The sequence below is a fragment of the Stegostoma tigrinum genome, chromosome 6 (assembly GCF_030684315.1).
Source record: "Stegostoma tigrinum isolate sSteTig4 chromosome 6, sSteTig4.hap1, whole genome shotgun sequence".
NCBI classification, from domain to species: domain Eukaryota; kingdom Metazoa; phylum Chordata; class Chondrichthyes; order Orectolobiformes; family Stegostomatidae; genus Stegostoma; species Stegostoma tigrinum.
Window position 1 is genome coordinate 76,262,150 of NC_081359.1, and position 26,557 is coordinate 76,288,706.

The window sequence follows — 26,557 nt, forward strand, 5'->3', positions numbered from 1 at the left end:
TTGTACTGGTCAATGAAAGTAGCTGGTAAGATGGTACTCTTACAAAGAATCTCAACTGAAACATCAACTTACTTTTTGTTTCAAATGATTGCTGACACAAGATACACATCCAACTTCTCCTGTTTTTATTTTCAGCAAATCATCACGTCACTAAACCTTTGTCTTCATTATATTGATCTATACTTTGGTGTTCTGACTTGATTAAATAGGGATAATCTTAATCACATAACAGTAACAAAGCTTTTCAATTCAGCTTGAATGATTTATTTATTCAATCATGGTATGTGGGCATTATTGTCTAGGCTAGCATTTATTGCTATCCCTAGTTGCAGTGTTGGTGTGCACCATCTTCTCCAACATTTAAGAATCCTTAAGATTTTTAAAATTAATTTGAAACCACTATTACAATTATTGAAATGCTAGCATATTAAATCACATCAGCAATTGTTTATGGCTTTTAAATATTTAGTTGTCAAACAAATTTGAACCATCACCGAGTTCACCTTGCAACATTTAAAATAGGAAATCCTTTTCATGCGTTCTCCATCTTCCAAGGTCCTTATCATGGGTCATAAGTTAGTTACATGGCCTGGGCCTAAGCTCCTGTCAGTGCTAGAGTCAATTGCTTGGATTAAATTGAGAAGGAAATTCCTTCCAGTTTTCATCCTCTTTCTTCCATGAAACAACAAAGATCATAAGCTTAACTAAGAGCCAGAACAAGAAATTAAGTTCATGAATCATTATTCTTGTACTGTTAAAACTCCTGGAAGATTGCATACATTGAGGATATAATTTTGCTTGATATTATGCACCCTTCTATATCACTACTGTTGAATATTACACAAAAACCTACTGTCAAGATTCTTCCTGAATAGCTACTGATTTTAGAAGATCAGAAATCAATTGCTGCAACAATTTATCCTTAATTAATGTCACAAATCAAGCTTACCCATTTCTTTGTCTTCTTCTACCCTTTTTCTTTCGTCTATACATGCTTGGAGCCATCTCTGTTTATCTTCTGGCTTTTTGGCACAGAATAGGTAGACTTCCTCCGTTGTATTAATTCTCAGTTTGAAAGCATTTTTCACATTAATGTTAAATTCCTTGTCTTTACCATCTTCCACGTCAAGGACTTTAACCTCATCCATATCAATACGTCCTTTGTAGTACAACATATCTCGTCTCAATAAGTCCTTTTTGCAGAAAAACAACTGATGGTCAAACAGAAAAAATGTTCTCTGTTGGCTCTTTCCTTGACATGAAATTTTCATCAACTCGCCAGAATGAATTAATTCTGAGCTTCTGGTTAAAACATCTTGTCCCTGAAAAAATATACAGGCAAATGACATGATACATAAAGCTGTAATGTGCTACCCTGTCAACATAGACGGTTGAGTCAGCTTTAGTTCAATATTCAATATGGATCAAGATTCAATGTTAGTTATGAATTCGTAGTATTAGTTGAGCCCACAAGGAGCTGCTAATAAACCAATAGAACTCATTCCAGATGTGGAAACAAGGAATTGCAGAATTTTCATGGACTAATAGTAGATTTTTCACTCAAATTTGTAGAATTTTATTTACTAGCATAATGCCATTCTCTTCCAGACATTGGGGTCTTCGATAGATAAATGGTTTTAATGCAAGTTTTTCAATACATATTTATGAATCACAATTTTAAAAATCTAAGGTCGTATTAAGCTAAAATGTGCAAGTGTCACTATAACACACTTCAAAAACATGTGATTGAGTTTCTTTGCTTTATGCGATAGCATGAACTGTACATCAGTTGTGTCTTTTCAGATTTTACCAAAGGGTTTATTTTTGTACTGTTATTTTTACATTTTTGCATGCAGTATTATATGAAAAAAGAAACTGGGGAATGTAACAGATATTTCTCATTGCCTTATCTGGTGTAATACAAGTCTGGTAGGATTTGAAGCAAATGACAGCAAATCTCAGCAAGTAGCTTTGAGTTTGCTTGTCAAAAGACAAACAGAAATATTATAAAGATTTGTAATTCAATACTTTGATTTATAAGTCCAAAAAATAATACGAACCTCCCAGTTTACAATGGACACTTGCCATTGAGCGATCTTATCTATACTTTCTAGTCGTCTTTTGCGTTCATTAATCAGATGTGCTACATTCTTCATCGCTTCATATGCAGCTCTGATATTTTCATAATCACTGCGGAATAGTTACAGATTTCGTTAATGTTTGTCACAATAGCAGAGATTTCTAGAATTAAACCAAATACTATTTAGAACACGAGAACCAGCAAATCTCAATCAAGACAGCTACAAGATGATAGACAATAGACAATAGGTGCTGTAGTAGGCCATTCAGCCCTTCGAGCCAGCACCACCATTCATTATGATCATGGCTGCTCATCCACAATCAGTATCCTGTTCCTGCCTTATCCCCATAACCCTTGATTCCACTATCTTTAAGAGCTCTGTCTATCTCTTTCTTGAAAGCATACAGAGAGTTGGCCTCCACTGCCTTCTGGGGCAGAGCATTCCATATATATGATGTTTTAATAAAATTAGTTTCTCAAAATAGAGTTTGAAATAGTGCTGTAAGGCAAGTGATTTCTATATATTTTTATAATATTTATTTTAGAGTTAGGATTTTGGAATAGTGGCATGTGAAATCTGGTCTGAGTGTGACTAAAGCGCTTTGGCGATTAACTTGTCATTATTTTGATAGCTATAATAATTTATTTTGAAAATATTAAAGGGAAGGGCATAGTTAGTAATGGGACTTTGCTTCCATTGGCAGGGTTTTATAAACTAACATTATGTTTCAGGTAAAAGAATCACAAATTTATTTTTGATTTAGTGAAACACCCACAGCTTGAAGCCCTTCAGTTTCAGGGTTTACAAAAGTTTTGGCTGAAGCTGCCTGTGTACAACAACTATTGTTCAGCAGGGAGATATTGTGGACCTGTTAAGAAACAGCTCCCTTTTGTGTAAAGAATATAGCTTGAAAATTCAAAACCAGAAGTGGGTAAGGTGAAGCTGAGAAGGTCTAAACTCAGTTATATCAAAACCCAAGAAAGAGGTTATCGGATTTTAGACTGGGACCTGAAGCCACCACTAAATTAAAGAAAGGAATTCTTTCTGATGCGAGTAATATAAAGAAATACTGTTGGGATTAAAGGGTTTGTATTTTACTTGCAAATCTTTAAACTTGTCTTATATGTGAATAGTTTATTCAATTTTTTTTGTATATTATACTTCCGTTTTATTGTCAGAACCAAATCTGCAGTAATGTGTGCTTGTGTGTCACCACAAGACCAAAAAAATCTATCAAGCCAGAATTCAATCTGACCTGTTCAGTAATAGTATTAGCTGGGATCATAATAATTGTGAGCTCATCTGGGATTTGAATTCACCGAATTTCAGAGGGATCTATCTTACTTTTTAAAATATCAGGTGGTGGCTCTGGATATAAAAGGCTATATTGAAGTGAAGCTTACTGCATGGAATTTGAAGATGGATTTGCATTGCTAAGAATGTTCTGGAAATGGAAGATATGGTGGATTTCTTTGACTAAAACTAAAATCAAGTCTGCTAGCAGATAAATTGTAGGCAGAATTAAAACCGGCTCTCATAAGGATTAGATGCTTCATGGCTAACGTACATTCGAATTGAGAGAAAAAAAGGAAACCTAAAATCGGGTATCAGTTGGAATTAGCTATGGCATAGTTAGAAATGTTAAGACCTGACTTCGAGAAAGAGAAATGAAAGGACTTTAATTAGAGAGAAAAACAGAGAAACAAGTTTAAAAAAAATTTAAATGGAAAAGGAGGAAAAGGAAAAAAAGAGGGCAATGGAAATTGAGAAAGAGAAAAATAGATACCGAGATAAAGAAAGGAGGGGGGGATAAACTAGCTAGAAATGGAAAAGGAGTTGGACTTAAGGAAACTGCAACAAAATAAGGATGTTGTTGTTGATTTGCTCGCTGAGCTGGCTTATTTTTATTCAGATGTTTTGTTTCCATGCTAGGTGACATCATCAGTGGAGCCTCCGATGAAGCGATGTTATTCCACTCCACTTGGAATTTATACTGTTCCGTCCATTATGCTGAGTACTGTCATTTCTGGTTTTGGTCTGTACGGGTTTATATATGAGGTCCAATTCTATAAGCTTGTTCATTGAAGTATGGGTAGAGAACCATGCCTCTAGGAATTCCGTGTGTCTATGTTTGGCTGGGCTACTATAGTTACTTTGTCCCAGTTAAATAAATGGCCTTCATTATCTAAACGTTAAGGAGAGTTTGTTGTGCCGCTTTGCTGCTAGCTGATGCCCATGTATTCTGGTGGCTAGATTCCTTCCTGTCTGTGCGATGTAATGTTTGTGGCAGTCATTATATGGTATTTGGTAACCCATGTTCATTCTGCATGTTGTGGGAATGGGTCTTTAATCCTTGTAAGTGTTTGTCATTGAGTTGCTGTGGGCTTGTGGGCCATCGTAATTCCTAGTGGTCTTAGGAGTCTCGTCGTCAGCTCTGATATGTTCTTGATGCAGGTCAGTGCGGCCAGTGCGTTCGGGTGTACCATGTCCTCCTGTTGTTGTGTGCTTTGTAGGCATCTGTGGATGAAGTTTCAGGCATCGGTTTAAAGCGATGATCTTGTATAAGTGTTCTTCCTCTTCCTGGCGTAGTTCTGTAGTGTTGCAGTGTATCCTGGCTCATTTAACTGTGGGTCCTAATGAAGCATTGTTTGTGGATGGTTGGGGTGGTTGCTGTGCAAGTTGAGGATTTGATCTGTATGGGTTGCTTTTCTGCTTACTGAGGTTTGGAACTCCCCGCTTGTCAATCGTTCTACTTTAATATCCAGAAATGCAAGTCGATTGTTGTTTTCTTCTTCCCTCATGAATTTAATCCCTATGAATAAGGTGTTGATGAGGTGGTGGGTCTCTTCTAATTTGATGCTTTCAATAATGACAAAACGTGTCGTCTACGTACCGAATCCACAGTTTAGGTTGAATGTAGGGGAGAGTGGTGTGTTCTAGTCTTTGCATGACTGCTTCTGCGATGAGTTCTGAGATGGGTGACCCCATTGGCGTACCCTTGATCTGTTTGTAAATTTGACCATTAAAGACAAAGTGTTTGGTGAGACACAGGTCTAGTAATACAAGTATGTTGTCCTTGCTGATGGAGCTTCTGCTCTGCGTTGCTGTTTCCTCCAGTAATGTGGCGACTGTTTCTTTGGCTAGTAGCGTGTCAAGGATATTAGAGAACATGAATTGGCAATGAAACAGATTACAGCAAAAGGAGGATGTAAGAGGTTCTGTTTTTAGAGAAAAGTCTGAAGGATACCATAGCAATAATGCAGAAAGGTTAGAACCAAAATGTGATGTTAAAGTTAACATGCTTCTACTGTAATAAGATTCGACATACCAAAGCTAATTGTTTTCAAAATTATTTTTTGTGGGATGTGGGCATCACTGGCTGACCAGGATTTATGCCTGTCCCTGGATGCCCTTGAAGAGGAGGTGGTGAGCTGCCTTCTTGAACGACTGCAGTCCTCCCATGCAAGTTGACCCACAACGCCGTTAGGGAGGGATTTGGACCCAGCGACAGTGAAGGAATGTCACAATGGTGAGTGGCGTGGAGGGGAATTTGAAAGTGGTGGCATTCCCATATATCTGCTGCCCTTGTCCTTCAAAATAGAAATGGGTGTAGATTTGGAAAGTACTGTCTGAGGATCTTTGGTGAATTGCTACTGAGCACTGGTGGTGGAGGGACTGGATGCAGGCTGCTTTGTCCTGGATGGTGTCAAGCTTCTTGCATGTCACTGGGACTGCATTCATCCAGGCATGTGGGGAGAATTCCATTCCAGACTTATATCTTGTTGATGGTGGTCAGGCTTTCAGGAGTCAGGAGGGGCAGTTGCTCGCCGCAATATTCCTAGCCTCTGGCCAGCTCTTGTAGCTACTGCGTTTATGTGGTGAGTCCAGTTGAGCTTTTGATCAATGATAACTCCAAAGGTGTTGATAGTGGGGGACTAAGTGAAGGGGCAGTGGTTAGATTGTCTCTTATTGGTGATTGTCACAGCCTGGCATGTGTGTGGTATGAATGTTACTTTCCACTTCTCAGCCCAAGCCTGGATATTGTCCAGATCTTAGAGATAGCAAGAACTGCAGATGCTGGAGTCACAGACAATGCAGTCTGGAGCTGGAGCAACACAGTATCAGAGGAGCAGGGAAGTTGATGTTTCAGGCCGGGACTCGGATTTCTGAAAAAAGGATCCTGACCCGAAATGTCAATTGTCCAGATCTTTATGCATTTGGACAGTATCTGAGGAGCTGTATATGGTGATGAACGTTGTGCAATCATCAGCGAACATCTCCACTTTTGACCTTAGGATGGAGGGAAGATCATTGATGAATTAGCTAAAGATGGCTGGGCTTAGGACACTATCCTGAGGAACTCCTGCAGAGATGTCCTGGAACCGAAATGACTGACCTGCTGGATTTTGAATGGGAGACAGTTTGCAATAATAGGGGGAAAAAGGTAAGTCAGGAAAGGAAATGGATAACAAAACCACAGCACTACTATAAACAGAACATATTTCCTTAGAAAGTACTAAGGAGGGGGAGAAATACAGAGTGAAACAGAAATATCTGAACAATTGAGCATGGATTAGAAATGGAAAATTCTGAAGTTGTAATTCCAACAATAAGTTTCCAAAAAACAGTGTTTGGAAAAGGTTAGAAAGTACCACGTTTCATCTTCCAGAAAACTTTCAAAGTGACTTGGAAAGGATAATACAGAATAATAAATCAATATATGGGAACATGTCAGGAGAAAGAGTTTGAGCTGTCCATGATGTTATTGTGAGACATGCGTTACCCATAAAACAACAATGTTACAGATTCAATCCAGCAAGACTAACTCATGTGAGGGAAAAGACAAAGTTAATGAGGGACAATGACACCATTGAACTCAATCATAGTATCAGGAACTCACTTATTATAATGGTGCCAAATAGCAATGGGTCATAAATTCATATCCTATTCCAAGATTGGAGTGTTATATTGAACAAATTGGACATGCATTTTATGTCACAAAAACTGGCTTGCTAAAAGAATACCAGAGAATGCTGTTGATGATGCAACCAAAGAAATATTGACTTTTGCAACACTGGTTGGAATGAAAAATGCACAAGCTACATTCAGCCAATAGCCAATGAACCAATAAGTAATTGAAGGATGACATAACTGTTCTTTACATTGATGATTTGATTGTTTTAGCCTGGGAAGAACATTTACACCACTTAAATGAACGATTTGAACTGCCTAAAAAAAAAAACTATCTAGTTACAAAATTGGCTAAGATTGAATTTGCCTAAGCAAAGGAATCATTTGGGCCAGATTGTTGACCAAGGCCACGTAGCATCTAAAGAAGTGAAAGGACTGGCTTTTTTTTTAATTGCCCCAAGAATAGGATATGTGAAATTTTGTATTAGGTTAGTATGAATGAATTTTATTACAAGCTTGTTCTGAAACTTCAGTATTGTCTTTGCACCTTTGACGAATTTGAAGACAGAAAATCAGAACGGACAAAGACTATTAAAGTACCACTGAAAATATGAAAGCTGTACTGGCAACTGCCTTGGTTTCAGCTGTGCAAGATTACAAGACACTATTCAAAGGGACAGGTAATGCAGTTGACAATGGTGTGGGGGCTAATTTTATGTAAGATGATTTGACTTAAAGAAAAGACTCCTGACTTGAAGAAAGTTCCTTGGTTTCAGAGTTTGCAAAAATCATGACTAAAGTTGGATGGCTAAGACAGTTGCTCCAGGGGGATATTGAAAACTGTTAGGAAATAAGTTACTTCAGAGTAAGGAGTTTAGTTTGAAAGTTCCAGACCAGAAGAGGTTGGTGAAAACGCTGAAGGGTTATATGAAACTAAGAAAATTTAGACTCAGTTGTATGAAGACTTGAGGAAGGATCTATCACATTCTCAAGACAGGAAATTTAAGCCACCATTATATCAAGCTTGATAAAAGATGATAGAGAAGGGAATTCTCTGTTGTGAGTACTGTAAAGCAATGTTTCTGGATTAACGGGAGTGTATTGTAAAGACTGTATCTTTTACTTTTCCAGCTGTTAAAACCATGGATTGAAATAACACAGCGCTTTATAAAACCAGACTTTGAAAGGACGGCTATATGTTTTGAAAGCAAGTAACCTGACACTATGCCCAGCATCATGTAAACAACTGTTTTAGCAAACAGTAATTGAAAACTAAGTTGCAGACGATTTGGAGATGAATGATTGTACACATAAATTTTTTGTCAGCAACAGGACGTTGGTCAGTCTATGGACTAGAGATCACTTATTAATCACACAGACCTTTTCCCTGCCAACAACTGTGATTGGTTCTCAGGTGACCGACAGCTCGGGTCTAAGAACAAGTTTCAGACAGGGAGATGGATTCGCTCTTCTCCAGTTCAGGAGTGGTCTTCTCTGCAATCAAAACTGACTGTAAGCCTGAAGAAAACCAGATTATCTTTCCTGTAATAGTTGTTGCAAGCATTGATTTTTAATTGATAGATCAGAAACCTTTTATAAGTGAACAATCAATGGGAGCACCTGAAGGAATGAGCGAAGCTACATGCTGGCCAACAAAAGAGTCATAAGGAACATCTCATCGAAAGAACCTGGGAACAATGTTTCCTCCAAGTTAAAAGGCTGCACAGTCACTCCAGTCACTGTACATGGCAATCACTGTTGGCACAATGATTGCAGCACTGACTTCTGGTTCTGGAAGTCACTGATGTGTACAGACCTCAGAGGGCTAAAGCAACTAGAATGAAAATTAGAGGAATGTCGCCAAGGAACACAGATGACTGAACTGTCTTTCCAGATTTTACCCTCTGCCCAAAACCTATTACCCATGTATGTTTCCACGTGCCTGTGTATCTGTGTATCAAAAAGGGGGTGTTCATAAAGGTATTAAGAGTTGTAGTTCATCTTATTGTATGCTGACTATTTGTAAGAAAATTACCTGTAGCTAGAATCAAATTACTTGCAACGAATTGTCATTGTTGTTCAGTACGGAAAACTTTCCCGTGCTTTCTATGAAGCTGGGTCTGAAAGTCAGGTAATTTGAGCAATTTTGCCTACTTTATAAAATATTCAACTTTTGTGACAATTCTGGGAACAAGTAGTGGGGCTCAATTTCCAGCATGCTACCCCAGTGAGTCCTACTCAAACAGTATTTCACAGTGTGCTTTGAAATCCTTAAACTTGTGTTATGTGTAAATAGTTTGGTTTGCTCTACCTATTTCTTTTACGTATTAAACTTCTGTTTTATTGTTAAACCAAAATTTGCATTATTGCATGCTTGTGTTTTAGTGAACTAACTTTGTTAGAAATTTTTAAAAAGGCAGTCCATCAAGCCAGATTTCAATCTGGTATCTAGTATCCAATAATTTCATGAGTTGGGATCACATCACCACTTATTTTTGAAGCCTGATGGCAGTTAGAACTGTGTAACATATAGCAGGAAACAAAAAGCACCTACTTACATCTTTCTTTGAAACTTCCAACCCTAATTAGCTATGTATCATCTGTGCTGTGTTTATTCAAACAAAGCTTCTGTTCTATACGAGATGTAAAATATTTTCATTTTCTAAATTGCTGAGAAGTTATTTTAAACTGCATAGCTCATGGTTATATCTGTGACCATCTAAGCTAATGAGATATAAAAAAATTCCATCTTGTTTTGAGTTTAACTGATCTTAGTGTCAGTTGGTTTACTACATTTGATCTGTGTCCCAGTTCAGAGTAATGAGTAACTGACCAAGGTTATCATTCCCGACTGTCAACTTGTGACTACCATTGGAAAAATGCATTTGTTACTATTGGGCAAAGGTGGGAATGGTACAGGTACAATGTAGCCATGATAAAAATAGTTCACCAGCATTCAATGTTAATATCACATACCAATGCAGGTGCAGAAAATAGTCAAGGTGGCTAATGGAATGCTGGCCTTAATATCCGAAGGATGGGAGTATAGGGGTGCAGGTGTTTACTACAGTTGTACAAAACCCTGGTTAGACCCCAACTAGAGTACAGAGAGTATATCTGGGCACCACACCTTAGGAAGGATGTTTTGGCCCTGGATGAGGTTTACAAGGATACTACCTGGAGTTCAGAGGTTAAGTTATGAGGAAAGATTAGACCAATTAGGCCTTTATTCCCAGAATTTAAAAGGTTAAAAGGGTAATCTAATCAAGATCTTCAGTATATTAATGGGAAAGACTGGGTAGATAAAGATAAACTATTTATTTTGTTGAAGCTTCTAAAACCAGGGGGACATTAAGAATTAAGCCCAGGCCATTTAGCAGGAATGTTAGAAAACATGTCTACAAACAAACAGCAGTGGGAGTTTGGAACTCTTCATCAAATAGCTGTTGATGATAATTTGTTAAATTTAAATTTGAGACAGACCAACTTCTATCAAGTAATATCACCATTTATTACATCATGTGTTTTGAACCCACAACCTTCGAGCACAAGCTTGGGCTATCAAGGAACACGGGCCCAAGGCAAGCATATGGAGTCAGACTACTATTCAGCCATGATCGTGGTGAACAGTAGAACAACCTAAGGGGCTGAAAGGCCTATTCCTGTTCCTGTTCCTGTTCCTCCGCTCCAATGTTCTGAAGGAACTGTATCCTTGGTCAAAGCATTCAGGAAATAAAGTTATTAACAAGATTGATTAAAAATGGTTTCTAATTTAGGGTAGATTTTATATTTGTTTCTGAGGCAGAAGATGTTTTCTTTATTTTGTGGCTTCTGCCACTAGAATACTCAAATTGTCAGAAGTAAAGTTCTCCGACTTTCTCCAATAACATTGAGTAGACAACGTATTTTGCCTATTGTTTTCTGTTTCCTTCCCAAAGCGAAGCTAGCTCCATCCCTTACTTTTTATGCTCTCTCCCACAATCTCAGAGTTAGTGGGCTTCAACGCATTTACTTCCATAACCACCTAAGCTAAATCCCAGATTCAACACAACGTGCACCGTAACACTGTGTTTTCTTTTCAGAAAGGCCCAATTTCATTTAGTGCCGAACTAGCTGTGATCCAGTAAAATAAAAGCCAAAAAAACTGCAGATGCTATAAATCAGGAACAAAAACAAATTTGCTGGGAAAGCTCAGCAGATCTGGCAGCATCTGTGAAAGAAAAAACAGGGTTACGTTTTGGGTCCAGTGACCTCTCTCAGAACCTTCAGTAAAATGTCTAAGTATAGGAAATATTTAGTGTTCAAGGAAAAACTGGAACATCGCAACCCTGTATAACAAAGGAGCGAAATGTATCAAAATCTCAAATAGTGAATTTTTAAAAAGCCTCTTTGCCCAAAAACAAGGTGCGGGTACACAATACAAAGCAATCTTTGATCATCAGCATTAAAGATGCCCCAATAAAGCAATTTAAGCACAACTGTTTGTGTTGAAAACTGTTCTATTACATTAAGATTATACAAATCTCAGTCAAGGATGATCTTGGTCACAAGAAAATCTGAAGCAATGGGAGGAAAAGAAAATGCCTCATTTACATTGTTTATCGTCTGCATGGTTAATAAATTTAATATGTTTTAAGTTCTCATACCTGTGATCAGGGGTAGTGTATTTGAGCAACTCAGCAAGCTGTAGTGGATATTTACAGATCTTCTGGACTGGCGTAAGAAGAAAGCCATCAATGGCAATATCAATCATCTGTTGAAGCAGTCGACAAGCTTCAAAAAAGTGTCGATATTTGCTTTGTTTCATTAGATTGGCGAGCTCAACACATGCACTGGGATGGTTGTTGCAATATTCAGAGTATATCCCAAATCCTTCTTGCTGAAAGAAATATTATTTTAAAAAATTACCAGTAATCAACATTTGCTCATAGCTTGTTCACAGATCAGTTCTGTGTCAATAAAACAAAACGTTAATTCCAAATCTTTCTTTTCACATCTTGTGTCTGCAATGTGATGGAAGGAGTCATTGACAGTGATATCAAGCGGCTCTTCCTCAGTAATAACCAACTTAGTCACTGTCATTCGGTTTGGGTAACACAAGCATCACTCAGTTCCTGACCTCATTACCTCCTTGCTCCAAACTGGGACAAAACAACTAAACTCTAGAGGTGACTACCCCTGACACTAAGACAGATTTGGCTATCAATGGCATCAAAGGGCCATAGAAAAAACAGACTCAGTGGAAATCAGGGGAAGTTTAATCTACCACAAAGTATGTTGGCTGTGATTCTCAAAGGTCAATCATCTCACTCCCAGGATATCACCACAGGAGATCTTTTAGGGCATTGTCCTTGGTACAATCACATTCAGCTACTTCAAGCTGGGAGGTGATGGCCTAATGGTATTATTACTAGACTATTAATCCAGAAACTCAGCTAATGTTCTGGAGACTGGGTGCAAATCCCATCAAGGCAGATGAGTTTGAATTCAATACAATATCTAATTATAACTATGAAACCACTGCTGATTGTTGAGGAAAACCCAGCTGTTTACTCATGCCCTTCAGGGAAGGAAATCTTCCATCCAGACCAGGCCTGGTCTGGTTTACATATGGACTCCAGAGCTACAGTAATGTGGACTCTCAATACCTCTGAAAATGGCCTCGTAAGCTACTCAACTGTAACAAACACAACAAAGTCTCAACATTGAAATGAGCATGACACATGATAATCAGGAATGGGAATTTCAAGCATAAAGAATGAAGCACGAAGCTGGCTTGATCTAAAAGTTATCACACTTGCAAACTCATCTAAAAACTGCGTTGCAGTGAGGGAATTCAATGTTCATGAAAAACTGGTGCAAGAATGGAAAAAAAATAATCAGCATAAAGAAAATGCTGAAAACTATATTTTTTAAAAATTCATTCATTGGAGGGGAGCGTTGCTAGGCCAGTATATATTTCACATCACTGACCGCCCTGGTGAAGGTAGAGGCGAACTATTTTCTTGAACTGCTGCAGTTCTTGGGACATTCATAGTGCTGTTAGAAAAGAATTCCAGGATTTTAATCCTGTGACGATGAAAAAGAATGGCATGATAGTTCCAGGTCAGACTGGTGCGTGACTTGCAGTTGGTGGTATTATCCTTCGTGTTGGTTGAGGTCAGAGATTTAGCAGGTGATATCAGAGGAATCTCCATGAGATACTGCAATGCATCTTGTAGATGGTGCACACAGGTTAAGAGACAAGCCAGTGGTCTGATATTAAAGAATGTACCAAAATGGGTCATGGAAAATTGTCAGAAACATATATCACCACCGTAAGTGCAACACATATAAACATTATCTATGTATACACTTATATTATAATACACACACACACACACACACACACACACACACACACACACACACACACACACACACATTCCCTACACATTTTCTTTTCAGTGGCCTAAATCAAGCAGTCTCGCAAAAATTCCCAACAACAGTTACCTGGCATAGCTGCTTTATAGGACAAAAATGTCTAGTTTTGTGGCAGAAGACTATGCAGACTTTCAACAGGCCTTATTGTCAAAATTATCACTTTTCAACTATGTCATAAAACAGTATTCAAAGCAATACTAATCACAAAAATGATTGAAATGCCCACAAATTTCAATATTCTCAGAAACCACGCTGTGCAGTCGGAAGGTTTGGCCTTTGGAAGAGTGCTTCAAATGAGTCATTCAAGAATCAGGTTCACAAAAGTTGAAGGGGAGGTGGTTGATGGATAAAATCCTTAACAAAGAATGAAAATATTGGTACTGTCTCAGTTAATGTTTTGTGTGATTTTAGTACAAAACAAAACACACCATGTCATTAATGCATAGACTACCATTTGATAATTTAAATATGCAGAATATCCAGCTCAATATACACAGAAAAGAATGATTTGTTGCAGATGGATGATTCAAAAGCACCAAATCTGATACAGAGCGAGATTTTTATCAGGTATCAAAGTGACTCAGAATAAAATCTTTTCATCATTTTTGATGGTTTCTATAATATCTTAATCATAGTTAAAGGTACAGTTACAAAGTCAAAGCTAGGAACCAAACATTCAGGGATTTGAAACATGTGACAGACAGACAGGAAGGAAAGGGTAGATGGGCTGTACTGCTAGCACAGGATGGAATAAGCTTGATAGCAAGAAATGATCTTGGATCAGAAGATGTAGAACCGGTTTGGGTGAGGTAAGGAATAAAAAGGGAATATGGCATTGGTAGGGGTAGTCTATAGGTCTTCTAGCAGTAATTGCATGGTGCAACAGATAACAAAAAAGTTAGAATAATGTAAAAAAAATGACATTACATTCGTCAAGGATATTTGGGAAGAATTCATAGATTGTTATCGAAAACTGTCCCAAATGCAATGTGTTGTGGGATATGTTAGAACATAAGACCATAAAACATAGGACCAGAAGTAGCCCATTCAGAATGTGCTCCATCATTCAAAGAGATTATGACTGATTTGAAAATTCTCAAATCCTTTCCTGCTTTTTCCCTTTGATTCCATTACTGATTAAAAATCTGTCCATTTCAGCCTCGAATATAGTTCATGATTCAGCCTCAACAGTCCAATGTGGTAACAAGCTCCACAGATTCACAACCCTCATCTGTTTTAAATGGGCAAATTCTTAAACTGAGATTACGCCCTTTGTTTTTCCTCACGGGAGAGTCTACAACCAAACTTCATACGTCTACGCTATTAAGTCTTCCAAGAATCTTGTATGTTTCAGTCAGGGTCACCTCTCATTCTGCTATCTTTCAAAAAGTACAGGGCCAAACTACCAAATCTGCCCACACAAAACAAACCCTCCATACACAGTATCCAATAAGTGAACCTTCTCTGGACTACTACCAGACCTGGTCCGATCAGCGCTGTCAAACCAGACCCAATTTCTCTCATCAACACTAAGTACTACATAATTTACCTTGCACCCTACCCACAGCATGTTACATCTATTATCTGCCATCCTTACACCTGGCAACTGCTGGCCTGCTTTGGTGAAAGCACCGAGTATAGGTGATAGTAAGAACGGCAGATGCTGGGGTCAGAGATAACAGAATGTGGAGCTGGAGAATTTCTGAAGAAGGGTCCTGACCTGAAACGTCAACTTTCCTGCTCCTCTGATGCTTCCTGGCCTGCTGTGTTCCTCCAGCTCCACACTGAGTACAGGAGTTGGAATGTTATGTTACAGTTGTGTAAGTTGTTGGTGAGGCTGCACTTGGAGTATTGTGTACAGTTGTGGTCACCCATTGTCGGAAAGATATAGTTAAACTGGAAAGTGTGCACAGAAGATTTACAAAGATATTGCCAGGACCAGTAGGCCTGAGTTGTAGGGAGAGGTTGGCCAGGATTGACTTTATTCCTTGGCATGTAGCAGAATGAGGGATGACCTTAATGAAGTGTATAAAATCATGAGAGGCATAGATAGGATGAATGCATATAGTCTTTTTCCTGGGCATTGGGAATTGAAAACTAGAGGGCACAGGTTTAAAGTGAGAGGGAAAAGATTTAAGAAAAGATTTAAGCAACTTCTTCATGCAGAGAGTGGTGCATATACAGAATGGGCTGTCAGAGAGTGGTTGAGGGATATACAATAGCAACATTTAACAACATTTGAGCCTACACTGCCATTTAATAAAATCATGGGGGTCGCATGACTCCATATTCTCACTTGCATTTATACTTTTCACCCCCTTATTTTTCAAAAATCTATCTACCTTTGCCTTAAAAAGACTGAAACACTACTTTTATTGCCTTCACAGAAAAGAGAAAAAAAGTTCCAAAGCCTCACTTCTTCTTAAATGGGTGTTTCTTTACTCTAGTTCTAAATTCTTCGACAAGAGAAAACATCTTTTCAATGTCACCCTATCATCGCATTTCAGAATCTTGCATGTTTCACCCAAGTCAACTACTCTTCTAAACTCCAGCAGGTACAAATCTAGTTTAACAAATCTTCCCTCACAAGGCAACAGGCCAATTCCAAGTACTAGTTTAGAAGGCTTCTTGGAACTGCTTCTAACACACTTTCATTCTTTCCTAAATAATGAGGTCAATACTGATAACTCCTGATGTGATCCCATCAATAACCCTTTACAAGTAGACCCCAGAATGCAAATGGGTTTCATTCTGGAGTCTGTGCACAAGTTGATGCGCGATGGAAAGCAGTCATTCACAAGTGCAGGAAATGCTCATATTCAGCTCTTTACATTTTAAAACTATGTATGGGATCGAATTCGTAAACCAGTTCATAAGTTGGGTATTTGTAAATCAGAGACCTTCTGTATTGTATAATTTAGTCACAGACTTCCCCACTTTTATATTCAGTATCCCTTGCATCAAAAGGTGACATTCTATTAGTTTTCCTAATTACTTGTACCTACATACTAATCTTTTTTAACTCAAGAACTTGAGCACCTAAATCCCTCTGCGTCCCAGAATTCTGCAATCTCTCACCATTTAGATAACATGCCTCTTCCTGCCAAAATGGACAACTTCACTTCTTCCCACAATATAGCCTATTTTCTAGATCTTTACCCATTCTCTCCCATTATGGCTTCTTCATGCTCACATCACAATTTTACTTCCTACTTACCTATATCAACAGAAAATTTAGCTTTTTTTTGGTCCCTTAGTTGAAGTCACTTACAGAAATTCTGAAATGTTGAGGCCTCGGCACAGATGCCTACAGCACACTCATTGCCTCTTGCCAACCAGAATACAACATTCATGCATGTAGAAGCTCTTAGGAGCTATTTATACATTTCTAGTGAGCTTTCTCTTGTACTACAATCTTTCCCTCCTTAATTTTTGAGGCATTTTGTGTTTTTTTTTTAATATTCTGTCCAATGTTCTGACCTCTCATCCACCTTTGTGTAATTGTATGGCTTTAACTTAAGTTCACCACGATCTTCAAAATTTTTAGTTAACCATAGATGGTGGGTATTGGAATTCTTAGATCTTGTTGGAATGTATCTGTTGTATGTACTCTGAACATCTGTTTAAATGTCTGTCATGGTACCTCAACTAACAAATCCTTTTAAGCTAATTTGACAGTTCACTTTAAGCCAGCTCTGCTTTCATGCCCTCATAATTGTCTTTAAGTTTAAAATACTAACCTCGGAACCACATTTTACTCTTTCAAACTAATTTAAAACAGTTATATTTTGATTCCTGCTACCTTGGGGCCACCTGGTTGGCGCCACACAGGCTGTTCTATAAACTACACCAAAAAACATTTCATGAACACTTCATCTAGGCCATCTGACTTTTTCAGTCTTAGTTTAAAATCTTCCTGATTATTGCTATACCTTCCTCACTAGCTCGCATTAGTTATTCCTTTAATCTGTATCCTATCACGTGGTTACCACTACGGAGGCTGTACACAACTCCCTTAAATGACTTTCTGCCTTTACTATTTCACATCTCTCCACAAGCTGCTTCTGTATCCCAATTTCCTGAACTTAGGTCATTTATCCGTATTGTGCTAATACCATCTTTCATTAACAGTGCTACTCTTCTATCTTTTCCTGGCTTTCTTTCTATCCTACATGTTATTTTCAATAATTAGGTCCCAGTTAAAGTCACCCCGGAGTCCTGAGATGATTATCAGAATGCTCAGGTAATAATTCAGAGGTTATGACCTTTAACATTCTGCTTCTTGAACCTCTTCCTTTTTCATACCTATGTCATTGGTATTTGCATGGACCATTGTCCTTTGAACATAAGAACGAAGAACAGTAGGCAATTCAGCCCCTTGAGCCTGCTCTACTATTCAACATGATCATGGCCACGCCATCTTCACTCTTCTCTACCTTCCTGCCCACACTCTCTAACCCTTCAACCCATTACTAGTTAAAAATCTATCTCCTCTCAAATTGATTCAATGTTCTGGCATTCACAACACATGAATTCCATAACCTTTGGACAATGGAGTAATTTCTCCTGACCAATGTTTAAAATCTATTCCTCCTTGTCCAAAAACAATGCCCACTTGTTCTAGATTGCTCCACAAGAGGAAACACCCTATTTACAACTACGTTTTCAATCCTCTTTAGCATCCTAAATATATAATTTAGATTTAGTTCTCAATCTTTCCTCATTAGAAATGGATTCTCCCTCTCCACACTGTGTAGATCCCGCATGATTTTGAATAATCTCTCAATTTTCTATTCTTAAGAACAACCACAGCCTCATCTGCCTTCCTCTATTGATGAATAAACAATGTACATCAATTATTGTTCCAAGGATCAGCTGTCACCTGGAGCCCTCTGAAAACTTACACCACAAAGTATTGAAGTGATTTGCAGGGACGTTTACTTTTGCAGTCAGGCACAAACTTACCTCTGGTTTCAACAGCAGACGACTTATAATTTAACGGAGCCAGCTTAGCTTTGAAGCTAAAAAGAGGCAATTTTCCATCCTATACATTTTAAGCATAAAATCAATTGCAGTTTCTCAACCCAGGGAAATCAGAAAATAAAAGTTCACATTACAAACTTTTTCTTGTTAATTTGTACAATTTGGGCAAATACCCCCAGTTGATAATTCAAAGCCTGCACTTTGTTCACTTTTATGAGAAAATTTCACTTGGTACTTCACATATTTCAATAAGGCAAGTATTTCTGTCATGATCAAAGAATTATGCAATTACATAACTAAATTGGCAGAAAAGTAAGATCTGCTTATAGAAGAAGCTGGTGGTGCTGAAATTGAACAAATGCATCGCGTAAAAACTAGGACACATCCTGACAGTTGAATTTAACTGAGTACGTTTGTAGATTAGACCAAAGTCATTCACTGATCTACCCAAGGTTTTCTACATATGGGAGACCCACTGCTACATTATAGGTTATATCCAAATTATGCATCTTATTACTTTAATGGAAGCTGAAATATGAACTTTGAGGGTGATTATTTTTTAAGCTTGAAACAGCAACATTGCCCCAGTGATGGAATAAGAAATTATCTATATCAAATCATTATAATGATACATTTAACATACGTGTTGAAGGAAACAGGATCCTATTTCACTCAGGTGAGGCTCATCTTTGTTGAATAGCTTCTCCAAGTCCTTCAAAAATTTTCTTTGGAATTTATAAATATCTTCAATATTCCCAAATATGATACCTAACTGTGCTTCAGCAAACATGCCTGTATGTTTGCGACACTGACGAATATATCCCTAAAAAGGGAAGTGAAAGATAGCTTGGAAAACAGTTCACATACCATATCAAATAAAACAGAAAACAGTGGTTCCAAATGCTCTTGATCTTTCATGCAAGATTATTTGAAAAGTAAATTCTCAGGTTTGGTATATCTATTTAACTTCACACAAATGTCAGCCTTAATCAATTATTCAAAACCCACTAATTAATAATATACAGCTGTGCAAAGACAGGGTGTTCAAGTGCGACAGAGCTGACTAATTATTAACAAGGCCTCCCTAAAGGAAATAACTCAGGATCACAACTTGTTGGAATTCCTAAGAAGGAATTCTCCAAGAAGAAGCTCACCACCACCTTCAAGGATAACTAGGGACGGCCAATAACAAGCTGGCTCAGGCTACAATGTTCACATCTTATGAATCAAATCTTTACAAATTTTGAAAATTATCAGATGTACAATTTGGCAAAATTCATCGTCTTTGTACACAAACTCAGTACAACCAATGAGACCTTTATTTAAACTGATATATTAAACTACAATTCGGAAATGTCAATATTTTGCACAGAAAAATTTCCACTATTATAAATCTTCACATAAATGTATCCCAGCTTCTTTAAAGTCCATTTTCCCAATTTACTGTTGCTTTTGAATGTGAGCTACCCCAACAATGTCTTAAAATTTTATGCTGGTGTTTTGTTTTTTTAAATATACTACGACTAACCAATTATTTGCATTATTATTGCTACTTATCACCAATTTTTAGGGCTTAACCCATCGAGTCTACTCTGCCTTTCTTTGAGATCATGGCTGATCTGATCATCGTCAACTTCATTTTACTACCTTTCTCTCTTAAACCTTCGATTCCCTTAATGATTAAAAATCTATCTTGATCTTGAACATACTTAAAGGCCCAGCTCGACAGCCTTCTGCAGTAAAGAATTCCACAAATCCACATCCCTCAGAAGAAATTCCTCCTTATCTTGGTCTTAAACGAGTAAGCCCTTACACGGAGATTATGCTCTCATCCCAGACACTTCCACAAAGGGAAACAACGTCTACATCTGCATCTACACTGTCAAGAGCCTCAAGAACCATGTATATTTCAAAAAAGGTCACCTCTCATTCTTCTGAAACAGATCTAACCTACACAACCTCTCTATATTAGACAATCCTTATGACTTATGATCAGTCTTGCTTTCCTGAACTGCCTCCAATGCCAGTATAGCTTTCTTGAGATGAGAAGCCTAAAACTGTTCACAATATTCCAGCTGTCTGTTGCCTTGTAAAGTTTTAGCAGAACTTTCCGACTTTTACACTCAGTCCCTCTTGAAATAAAGGTTAATGTTTCATCTGCCTTTGCCATTACCTGATGAATCTGAATGCTACCTGTTTTTGATTTGTGTCGTAGGACTTGTATTATGTATTAGGACATTTTGGGGTCAAAGTAGGCACCAAAAATTGCAATTTTATCCTTATCTTCACTTCTTTAGTTGTAATCTATTTGGGCGGTTTATTGCCCTGGTCTCTTGGTTAATAATTCAGTAATGCTCACATGCTTTTGGGAACTGCAGAGAGGAAAGATTTGGAAATTACATCCCTCTGCTGGACCTTTTGGACTGTGATTCTATTTCATAGGAAATGGAAGCAGGACTAGGACATTTAACTCCATCATTCAAATACATTATGCCTGATCTTCTACATTAACAGCATTTTCCTGCAGTATCCCATTTCCCTTGATATCAACTAATCTTTCAATCACTGCCTTGGGCATAGAAAATTCCACAGATTCACCACCACCTGAATACAAGATTTGCTCATCATCTCAATATTAAATGAGCTGCCTCTTATTCAAAGGCAATACCACTCCCAATTCTATATCCCTGTAAGAAAAATAAATTTTGTATGCTTCAACGAGACAATCCCTCATTCGTCTAAACTCTAGAGATTACAGTCACCTCAATCTGTCATCACCAGAATAATCCTGCAACCCAGGCAACAGTCTGGTCAACCTTTATTGTACTCCCTCTATGGCAAATATTCTATGATTCAACAAAAGTCAAAAAATTGAAAATTCAAATATGCTCCAGCTGTGAAATAACTGGGCTTTCTGCCAATTTCACAGAGACATTGAAAATAGGAGTAGCAGCTCATTCAGTCCTTTGACCCTGCTCTATCATTCAGTATGGTCATCCAACTCAATATCCTAGTCCTGGTTTCTCCCCATACACTTTAATCCCTTCAGCCCCAAGAACAATATTTAATTCTGTCTTGAAAACATTTAATGTTTTCATCTCAATCACATTCTGTGGCAGTGAATGCCAAAAGGCACACTCCTCTCCAGCTGAAAAAAAATCTCACCTCAGTCTGAAATGCCCTATCTGTGACCTTAAAGCATGATCCTTGGCTCTGGACCTCCCAGTCATTAGAAACATCCATCTGTTCACCCTGTCTAGACCTGTTATAATCTTACAGGATTCTCAGAGATCTTACTCATTCATCCAAACTTCATTGAATGCAGACCAAACCAGTCCAGTCTTTCTTCACTCACCAATTCTGCCATCCTAGAAATCAGCCTGGTAAACCATCGCTGTATTCACTCCATAGCCAGATCCCTCCTCAGGTAAGGAGACCAAACTGCACAAATTATTCCAGGTGCAGTGTCATCAAGGCTCTGTATAATTGCAGCAAGACAGCCTTACTTCTGTGCTCTAATCCTCTCAAAATGAGGGAAAACATACCCTGTGTCTTCTTCACCATGTCCTAGGAGAGGTGATGGCCCAGTGGTATTATCACTGGGCTATTAATCCAGCAATCCAGAATGTTCTGGGGACCATGTTCAAATCCCACCATTGCAGATGGTGAATCTGAATTCAATTTTTAAAAAAAGAGAGCCTGGATTTAAGAGTCTAATAATGACCATAAATCCATTGTCAATTGTCATAAAAAACCCATCTGGTTCACTAACATCCTTTATGGAAAGAAGCTGCCATCCTTATCTGTTCTGGCCTACATGTGACTCTAGACCGACAGCAATGTGGTTGACTCTTAACTGCCTTCTGGTACAGGTAATTAGAAATGGACAATAAATATTGTCCTAGCTAGTGATGCCCTCATCCCATGAATGAATAAGACAAAACAAACCGATCCTGCACACTTAGATTCAGATGATTGCTGTACAAGGTTCTAAGTAAACTTCCTCAATTCAGAACTGCATTTTTGCAGTACCTCACAGATGTCTTTCAAATGCTTGATATAGACTTTTTCTGTGTTCATGATCTCTTGGATAACATTCGTTCGCATCTGCCTCTGGTTTTCTGTATTTTTGAGTAGGCGCTTACTGCAGCTGGCATTCAGTCGTTCATCGGCAAACTTTCCAGTGCATTCAGCTGCAGCATCTTCCTGGTTCACTCGTAGCTATTAAAAGTAAAAAAGTATTTAGGAAATCTGTCTGCTACAGTAACATATTTCGACCAGAAGATCTCCAATTCTCTTTTTAGTGTAGGGATTTAAAAGTAACTATAAATTCTAAATTATGCATGTCCATGCTTATTCTTTCTTCAGTGTTCCTTGTGAATGCTACTAGAATTCATGCTGTAAATGGTCTGTTGCATTCCTCAACACATCATACAGATGAAGATGGATTCTCCTTTATTGTCCTTCTACCTTACCATGATAGCCCTACAAATGACAAACACTTCAGAATGGATCAAGTTATAATTTCTCTCATAATAAACTGAAGAGCTCGAGTTAAATATAGCAATTATTAATTGCTAAAAAAAAATGAAATGGATTAAACCTATCCAGTTTATTTGAACTGTTGTACTTAATAGGCCAGTCACTCACTGAAAGCAAGAAATAAGATACCAAAAATTTTCAAAAAACATCAAAGCTATTCGGTTGAATTAACCGGCAGCAAGTAAAACAGTTTCGCTCGGTGGTGGTGGTGGTGGGGAGGGGGAGGGGGAGGAGGAGGAGGAGGAGGAGGAGTGGGGGGGGGGGGGGAGAGCTCTTGTCTTTTCAGATTTTTGGACATTGATTTATATCATTTTCTCACGTCAACTTAATAGTAAGTAATACTTTATAGTACCTAATACTAAATAAAATTGGCACCCTTAAATAGAGCTTGCAGCAAATCCAATATGCTGCATGTAATTTTGTCTTTGTGAAGTCCTTTTGTTTTGACGTGAGCAACTAAAATAAATAAATTATTGTGATAGAACAAATGATTCAAAGTGAATATATTTATAAGCGACAGTTGATATACAAAGTTTAAGCATTTGTAAAGTTGTGCAATGTGTCATGAAGATGCTTCCATTAGTTGCGCTTAAAAGATTATACAAATAACTTAATTTAAAAGTCTGAAGAGACAGTTGGATTTGTTCCTTTTTTAGAAAAGGTTACAGGAATGACACCTTGAATCTTAAAAAAAAATGATTTAAGAGACTCCAAAGCAAAGTAAACGGCTGGAGCTTAGAGACTTTGGAACTTCTTGGACTTGTTTACAAAGAAGTCATATTGAAAGAACTTCAGAGGCTGGTATCCCATCACCAAGTCACATGGAGAATTCCTGACTCTAGTACTGCCTCTTCAGAGTCAGCTCTGAAAGTCAGCATTTCTGACACTCTCCTTTTTAATCTGTCAGTCAAGGATTCCCGATTGGACCAAAATAACAGTCCAAATCAGGGAACTCGATCTATGATGTCTCGCTGGTTAACCTTGCTACAACCTTGTTACACACATCTGGGTTTTGTGGCTGTCTGGAGTTTGGCATTAGTTTTGGACATTGTTTAGAAAAAACAAATAGAGAATGGCCAGATAAGTGAAACCACCCAAATTATCACTTCCCATTTTTTGAGTGAAACCCTTTTACAAGATCAAGGTCAGAGCTGGAAAAACGGGTGCAATTCTCCTGAGAAGCTTCTGGAAGATAGCTTCTTGACATCTCCTCAAGGAACCGCTCTAGAAAAGCACCAGTGACAACTGCATGTTGACACATGCTCGTTACATGCACCAGGGTGCCAGACCCAACAGCGTGTGGAACATTTCATAACTTATCCATTTTCCTTCAAATATTACTGATTATTTAGTCAACTAACTTTTTAAAAAAGTTAATCTCCACAGAGAAACAGCCTTTTGTTTTTCCTTTAACTTGTGTACATACTCATGTTTGTTAGGCAATTTAGACAGGATAACATTTATACATCCACATTTCAAACCATAAATCAGCTCAAGGATGTCACAGCAGAGACCTCTGAAGGGACCAAGATTGGCAAAGGGGATGAAGGGCCAGCACTCATGGTTCTTATTAGCATCAACAATAGATAGAAAGAAGGATGAGGCCCTGCGCTGAGATTACACAGTCAGGAAAAAGAATACAACCAAAACTTTAGTTGTAGTAATCTCCTATTTCTAATCTGGATGATAAAATAGTGGAATAAGGTGCTGGAGAGATAGTGTAGGAGGGATTTACATTCCTAGGACACTAGGAATGGTTCTGGAGAGCTGATACCTGGAGAGTGGACAGTTAGTACCTGGCTTTGTGGGGCAATTTGCTATTGATATCAGTGGAGAGAAATAACAGTACAATAAAAGCTAAGGCATAAAGTGGGGTCAGAGAAGAGGGAATGTAATAAACCTGAAATGAGATTTATTAGTGCATGTATGTGATCCTGGAGTGTAATAAATATAGGTGGTTAGCTGCAAATGCAGGCAGGCATATGGAAGTATAACACTGCAGTTATAACAGAGACCTGTTAAACAAAGGTTCAACAAAGGATAGGACTATTTGCTAACTACTGATCCATTGAGGAAGAAAGGAAGCATCGCCGAATCTGGTTTCAGCAAATGAGGTGACACAATTGAATCAAGATCAAGAACATCATTTTGGGGGAAATGATTGTGGAATGGTAAGGTACAAACTGGCTATTAAAAAGGACAATGCGCAGTCTAAAATTTACAACACTTAATTGGGGAAGGGTTAATTTCAGTGAGGTTAGAGTAGATCGGGCCCACGTAAATTGGACTCAGAATGACAGGTAAACCTGTATTTGAACAGTGGACTGTATTTAGAGAGACAATGGTGTGAGTACGGTTAAGATACAAAGAGTGAAAGTTAGAAGACAAAGTGAGGGCTCCTTTTTTGCAAAAAGAGATAGGACAGCATGAAAAATAATGAGATAGGACAGCATAATAAAAATGGGCTTACATGACAAATGTCAGGTTGATTATTTACATTTGAGAACCATGCTGAATATAGCAATTTTTGAAAGGTAGTTGAAAAAGAAATAAGCATAACAAAGAGAGTTTATGAAGAGAGACTGAAGTCAACAGTTTCTGGAAGATCGTAATCACTGCATTCATTATCCCTAAAGCTATATCTTTAAGAATGCATGAACACAGGTCATTGGGTCAATGGAATTTTGGTCTGTTTATTTTTAATCAAGAAAAAACAAAATTAAGTTTCTTATTTTCATCAGGTCCTTGATTCCCCATTTCATCTTTGCTGTTCTACTATGAAGAAAGGCAAAATATTACATCTTTACAGTTTCTGGACTCTGAGCTTTTAAGGGGCCCATATTTCATTTAATTGCTATCCTTTTGATATATTTACTGAGCTGAGCTTTTACCTTTTAAATCAGTATTTCTTGTTGATAGACTTCCATAATTCATTTATTTTGATCAATCCATGGCCAGTTCCTAACATTCTCTAATTATACATGTGATTGTGAAAGTTCATTTTGTACCCATGGTCCCTCACAATTAAGTTCTTATATTAGGAGTGCCACTGCTAAATGCAAAGACATGTCAAGCTTTCATCTCAAATGTGAAGTGCAACATGTCATGTATGAGCCAGCAACATGTTAATGAAAGAATTTACTGCTCCACTACATCAGTCTGTTTATATTCCAGTTGGATAAGGCAATGGGGCGTTGGGAGGAGTGTAAAAAGGATAGAGGCCTGTCAAATTAAGGGTTTTCAAGAAAATTTGCCAATTTGCCCTGAAAATTGTATTTCTGCAGTTTTTGTATTAAAAAAAGAACATACTCTAACAAAGCTAGCAGGAAACCAGGCTTCTTTTTCTTCAATCATGCCCCACCACCATTCCTTGTTGGAGGCATCAAGCACGCGAATGACTTCTCCAGCTTTGAATCCAAGTTCCTGATCATCCATTGTAACATGATCCCATAATGCCTCTGCATAGACTTTGTGGCCATCGCTTATCAACTACAGAGAGAGAAAAAATTCAGTTTACAACTGCTTCAATAAATTAAAACAAAATGTCAAAATATGTACCCTTTCCATTAGCAACAGAAAAAGTACACTGAGTAGTGCAGTGGCTCAATGATTTAGCG

General features: G+C 38.0%; 1 protein-coding gene across 10 annotated transcripts in view; it reads right to left on the reverse strand.

Moving 5' to 3' along the window:
- spata13 (spermatogenesis associated 13) overlaps positions 1 to 26,557 on the reverse strand; it is a 233,467-nt gene that overhangs the window by 12,290 nt on the left and 194,620 nt on the right. For all 10 annotated transcript variants that reach the window (XM_048532925.2, XM_048532926.2, XM_048532928.2 and 7 more), the window contains 6 exons: positions 26,250 to 26,429; positions 22,431 to 22,619; positions 19,042 to 19,221; positions 11,639 to 11,871; positions 2,061 to 2,190; positions 950 to 1,322 (listed from right to left, as the gene is read on the reverse strand). In XM_048532925.2, coding sequence (XP_048388882.1) covers positions 950 to 1,322; positions 2,061 to 2,190; positions 11,639 to 11,871; positions 19,042 to 19,221; positions 22,431 to 22,619; positions 26,250 to 26,429 — 1,285 coding nt within the window. The remainder of the gene's footprint in view (positions 1 to 949; positions 1,323 to 2,060; positions 2,191 to 11,638; positions 11,872 to 19,041; positions 19,222 to 22,430; positions 22,620 to 26,249; positions 26,430 to 26,557) is intronic.